Below are 6,024 nucleotides of genomic sequence, written 5' to 3' on the forward strand. Positions count from 1 at the left end.
CTCCCCCATACCAGAGCTGTCAGCCTGCTCTCTATCTGAGTGAGCCTCCTTGGAATTTCTGTCTTTTCTTGATTAGTTCAACCTGCTTGTGCACAGGATATGTTGAGGAGAATACAGAGAAGTTAATGGAAGTTTAAAAGTCAATAAAGTGGTGGCACAACCTGGTGACAGAGCCATGTCCTTGAACATGGGACCCAGGGGGAGGTTCTCCATCTCACACTCTGCTGCTGGAAGATTCCACAGCATGCTAAACAGGTTCTATTAAGAAATCAGCTCACCGGGTGGGGGAGGAAAGAGATCAAAGTACACTCTTCAAGATCACTATACTCAGACAACATATTTCATCTTCTGGAATAATCTGCTGCTCCTTGTCTTTCCCTGAGGATCTCTGCAGAGACTGAATGAGAGAACAGCTTTGCAGGTGAGAACAAGGGAGAATCATTGCTCTGGGACCCCTCATCTCATTTTGCTCCCCCTCTGTAGGGGAGTGATTCAGAATGCTACTGTTGGGTGTGCATAAAAGTTTCGGAATTTTGCAGGGGAAAAGAAAGCACTTCCATTTGAGAAACCTGTATTAGGAACCTTGGGTGTATAGGGTAGTACCTTAGTTCTGCGAGAAATTCTTGACTGACTAAAGTCAAGCTTTTGCTCTGAATTGGTAAATAAATGTGAAAAAATTGAGAGTTTTCCGTTGGTAGATAAGTAACATAAAATGTAACAGGCCATGGGAAGGAATATACTGGCTCAGGTGACATTTATATAGCACAGTTTGTACATGCAAAAGTTTATTTTTTTAAATCCCGGGTAACATTCTAAGGTAGTCAGGTTTTTTTCCCTTGGATAAATAATGACTAGGAAAATTACATTCCCTGCTTAGAGCTTCAAAAGGACAATGTAGATTCTGGTACAAGGACTACAATTCAGATGAGATTAATTATTAACTGAAAGGCATAAAAATAAATGTAATTTTAATCTCAGATGAACTGTCATTTCTTCCACCTTCTTTATGTTAATTTTAAGCTTCTCCCATATGTTACCATATATATCATAAACTTCATGTGAATGAGTCTTAGAGTAGTAAAATAATGATAGGTCATTCCTTAATTACCATGTGCCAGATTCCATGGATTCTCCCCCATTTAAACCTCATCAGAAATTTTTGTGCAGAAAAAGAGTCACTCAATAGGCTTTTTGGATGACAGTGTGGTAAATGTTGCTTCTACTAATGATAATAATAAACAGAATACTGATTATAATCATTAATTGAGTGCTTATTATGTCCCAGACACTCTTCTAAGAAGCTTACATGTACTGATTTATTTAACTGTTCAATTACTCTGTGGTGCAGGTACTATAGTCATTGTCATTTATAGAGGAGAAAACCAAGGTACAGAGGAATAAAGTAACTTGCCCTATGTCATACAGCTTCTAATTGGCAAAGTCAGGCTTATCATGAATGGAAGCTTAATCTCAAAAGATGCTCATTCATGCTTAGAGAATATATTTCTTAATCTCTGTGAATCCTTAATTACCAGAATGCTGGATGATATAAAAATCAAAATAATATTTTCAGAAATATTTTTTTAAGTTTAAAAACATTAAAAATAACTTCAGAAAGAGGCACCTAATGACTCAGCACCAGACTCGCTGCCACTTCTTTTGGATCCCCACCTCTCCCCAGCCTCTCCCCAGATTCCACAAGTCCGCACCTTCTCCCGCACCTCAGCCACAGAAATTCAAACTATGATGGCAGCTCAATTGAACATCCTTCCAACTTCAGTGAACCCAGGACCGGCCATGAGATTGGCAACCAAGACCCCAGAGATTCACAACTGCGACTTGTCTTAGTGGGTAAGACTGGATCAGGAAAAAGTGCCACAGGGAACAGCATCCTTGGAAAGAAAGCATTTCATTCCAGCATTGCAGCAAAATCCATCACCAAGGTCTGTCAGAAAGGTAGCAGCACGTGGAATGGGAGAGAAATTGTCGTCGTGAACACACCTGGCATTTTCGACACTGAGGAACAGGATGCTGACATGCAAAGGGAGATTGCTAAATGCATCCTCTTGACCTCCCCCTGGCCTCACGCTGTGCTCCTGGTGGTCCTGCTGGGCCAGTACACAAAGGAAGAACAAAAGGCCATGGAGAAGATGCTGTCAATGTTTGGATCCAAAGCTAGGAGATACATGATTCTCTTATTCACCCGGAAAGATGACCTGGATGGCATGGAGTTCCATGATTACTTAAAGGAAGCTCCAAAAGGCATTCAAGATCTGATGGAACAGTTCAGGGGTTGTCACTGTGAGTTCAACAGTAAGGCAACAGGAGCTGAGCAGGAGGCTCAGAGGGCACAGCTGTTGGACCTGGTCCAGCGCATGGTGATGGAGAATTCTACACAGATAAGATGTACCAAAGGGCTGAGGAGGAGATTCAGAAACAGATTCATGTGAAACAAGAAAAATACAGAGCTGAGCTGGAGAGAGAGAAAAGGAAAGTAAGAGAGCTATATATTTTTAAAAAATCAGAAACCTGGAGGATAAACTGGAGCAAGAAAAGAGAAAGGCAGAAATGGAGAGGGAATTGGCAGAAAGGGAGATTTGCTATCTAAAAAGGCTCCAAGAAGCCAGAGATGAAGTTGAGAGTCAGCAAGATACTAGTATACTTGACATAATCAAGGATATAATAATGGTGGTCGCTTTACCTTTTTTCTTTATTCTATTCAAAAGAAATTAAGCTTTTTGAAAATCTGTTTCCTGCATATTTTCAAGTGTTCCTTCCCATATAACTCATTCCCCAAAGTCAGAGTTCTCTGTTTCTGTCCTTCAAGTTCTCAGGACTGGGGTGATTAGTAAAGTTTCTTATTGGCAATTGGTAGATATCTGTTTGATTTATTTAACAGGAATGAGACACATTCTCAATTTATAAAACTCCAAAGTAGAAAGTATGGATGCTCCCTATCTTCTGAACTCTTTCTTAGAGACAAAGGAAGGGAATGCAGGAGACCAAAAGACAATGATTCTCTAGAGTCTTTCTAGATTGGTACATAGTCTCCAACTGTGGCTTCTACTCCACATTTTTGCCTTTGGGATGACAAATCATTTTACCCATGTGGTTAAAGAAATCAATTATTTGCATTAGGTAATGGATAGCTAGAGATGCTTATTGAATTCTTTCTAAATGACCATAAATTTGTTGAATTACATTCTTATGGAAAAACTGAAATTGTTCCTTATCATCTGCACTCTGAAGAACAAAGAGTTGTCTGAAAAACAGATTTCTTCGAACTCAACTAAGTGAAATACCAGAAAGAGTAAAAGACAGAGATTCAACAGCTAAGAGAACAATGTTCAGTATATTCAGATGTTTCTGTAGAAAGTCTTTGAGCAACCTCAAGGTAACCACTTTTCTGAATAACTAGTTCTCTCCTTTTCTTGTGAAATTAACTGTTGCCACTGCACCTCCATCACCCCACACCTTGATTACTTACTGCTAGGTGGGTCATCCCAACACTGCTTCCCCTTCCCACTTCAATTGTTTACTTATTGTTACTATAATAAAACTTTTGTATTCTCTCAAAAAAAAAAAAGAAAGAAAGAGAGGAGGATCCAAGATGGCGGCGTAGGTAAACACCTAAACTGCTGCCTCGCACAACAATTTTAAAACTACAACTAAAAGACAAAACGTCTATCACCCAGAGCCACAGGAAAGCTGGCTGAGTGGAAGTTCTACAACTAGAAGGAAAGAGCAAACAGCATTGAGAGGTGCACAAGCACTGAAAAGCTGAGGTACGGAGGTGCGCGAATTGGGCTGGCTGACGGGCAACTGGGAGCGCTGCTTTTTTCAACCCGAAGGGAGACAAGCTCCCGATTACTCCGAACTCCAGTTTCTGGGGAGACGTGGGGGACCCAAACTCGTACAGGGAGAAGCTGGACTGTCTGCTGTGGGGTTGGAAAGTGAGTGAGGCTTGCTTGCAGGGCTGGGTGCAGGAATAATTGTTTACTGTGCTGGGGCGCGGGACGAGGTCGGAGACACAGAGCAGGCTAACTGGCAGCCATCGCTGTTTGCCACGCTCTAGCGTAGTCATGCCCTGAGACCCCGCCCCGCACAACCTACAAACCCACCCAAGCTCCAAGCAGCGACTTTAGCATATGAATGACCTGCCCTATCGCAGCTTAACCTAGCAAACTTGCAGCCCGGGTCAGACAGCTCCAAAACCTCCAAACCCCAAGAAAAGAGGAGAAAACTGTAGTTCTTGCTGTAGTGCCTGCTGGGTAGCCTCAGACAGTAGCTGACCTGCACCACATTGGAGATCCAGAAACCAGTGTACCTAGTGGTCAGTGTGAGACACCAGATTTCAACTCCTCACATCCATAAGTGACACATTCAAGAGGCAGACTCAGTGAGCACCAAAGCCCCACTGAAACAAGTCCTGCACCATAAGCGTGTCTCCAGCACAGCAGTTCTTCCATTATAGACACAGCGGGTCCTCATAGCCAATTGGCCTGGAGGTCAATTCCTCCCAGTGTACCAACAGCAATCAAGGCTTAACTACACCAAGACTTTGCATTCAGCCCACAAAGGGGTGTACCAAAGGCATCCACCTCAGGTGATTGGGGAGGCTGAGCTACTGGCCCCTATAGGTCACCTACCACACAAAGCCACTCCATCAACACAAGGAAGCAGCAAAATGTGGAGACAAAGAAACATGTCACGAATGAAAGAAATGGAGGAAAGCAAACTACTGGACGACATAGAGTTCAGAACCACATTTATAAGGTTACTCAAGAATCTTCTAAAAACCGCTGAGGAACTTAGTGAGACCTTTAAGGATCTTAATGAGAATGCCAAAAAAAATGGAAAAGGACCAGTCAGAAATTAAGCATACACTGTCTGAAATAAAGAATATACAGAAACTCAACTGTAGATCAACGTACCCCAAGAATCAAACCAAAGATCTGAAATATGAGGAAACAAAAAACACCCAACCAGAAAACAAAAAGAAAAAAGAATCCAAAAATATGAAGATAGTGTAAGAGCCTCTGGGACAACTTTAAGCGTACCAACATCCGAATTTTTGGGGTGCCAGAAGAAGAGAGAGAGCAAAATATTGAAAACCTATTAGAAGAAATAATGACAGAAAACTTTCCCTACCTGGTGAAAGAAATAAACTTACAAGTTCAGGAAGCACACAGAACCCCATACAAGAGGAATCCAAAGAGGACCACACCAAGACACATCATAATTAAAATGCCAAGGGCAAAAGACAAAGAGAATCTTGAAAGCAGCAAGAGAAAAACGGTTAGTTACCTACAAGGGAGCACCCATACGACTGTCAGCTGATTTATCGGCAGAAACTATGCAGGCCAGAAGGGAGTGGCAAGAAATATTCAAAGTGATGAAAAGCAAGAACCTACAACCAAGATTACTCTACCCAGCAAAGCTATCATTCAGAGTTGAAGGTCAGATAAAGAGCTTCACAGACAAGAAAAAGCTAAAGGAGTTCATCACCACCAAACCAGGATTACATGAAATGCTGAAGGGTATTCTTTAAGAAAAGGAAGAAGAAGAAAAAGGTAAAGATAAAAATTATGAACAACAAAATGACATCAAATACATACCTACCAACAAGTGAATCTAAAAATCAAGTGAATAAAAAATCTGAAGAACAGAATGGACTGGTGAATATAATAGAATCAGGGACATAGAAAAGGAGTGGACTGACAATTCTTAGGGGGAAGACGGTGTGAGGGGTGCGGGAAGAGATTGGACAAAATTCTTACACCTATGGATGAAGACAGTGGCGGGGGGTAAGGGCATGGCGTGGGGTGGGGAATCAGGTGGAGGGGAGCTATGGGGGAATAAAAAGAGAAACACCTGTAATAATCTGAACAATAAAGATTTATTTAAAAAAAGAAAGAAAGAAAGAAGAAAGAGAAAGAAAGAAAGAAAGAAAGAAAGAAAGAAAGAAAGAAAGAAAGAAAGAAAGAAAGAAAGAGGCACCTGTGTTTTTTTGCCAGACTTATC

General features: G+C 41.5%; 1 protein-coding gene across 1 annotated transcript; it reads left to right on the forward strand.

Moving 5' to 3' along the window:
- The first annotated feature begins 274 nt into the window (after nt 1-274).
- LOC308258082 (GTPase IMAP family member 4-like) lies at nt 275-3,574 on the forward strand. Its single transcript, XM_080688338.1, has 2 exons — nt 275-421; nt 1,682-3,574. Exons 1-2 carry the CDS (start codon nt 402-404, stop codon nt 2,448-2,450), a joined length of 789 nt encoding a protein of 262 aa, XP_080544464.1. The 5' UTR covers nt 275-401; the 3' UTR covers nt 2,451-3,574.
- Nucleotides 3,575-6,024: the final 2,450 nt, after the last annotated feature.

This window comes from Plecotus auritus, assembly GCF_963455305.1.
Source record: "Plecotus auritus genome assembly, chromosome: 9".
Lineage (NCBI taxonomy): Eukaryota > Metazoa > Chordata > Mammalia > Chiroptera > Vespertilionidae > Plecotus > Plecotus auritus.

Excerpts from the sequence above, each read along its gene's own strand:
- LOC308258082 (XM_080688338.1), top strand. The coding sequence starts at position 402 with ATGAGAGAACAGCTTTGCAG. Across the intron at positions 422-1,681 it reads ATGAGAGAACAGCTTTGCAG|CCTCTCCCCAGATTCCACAA; the intron begins GTGAGAACAAGG and ends ACCTCTCCCCAG.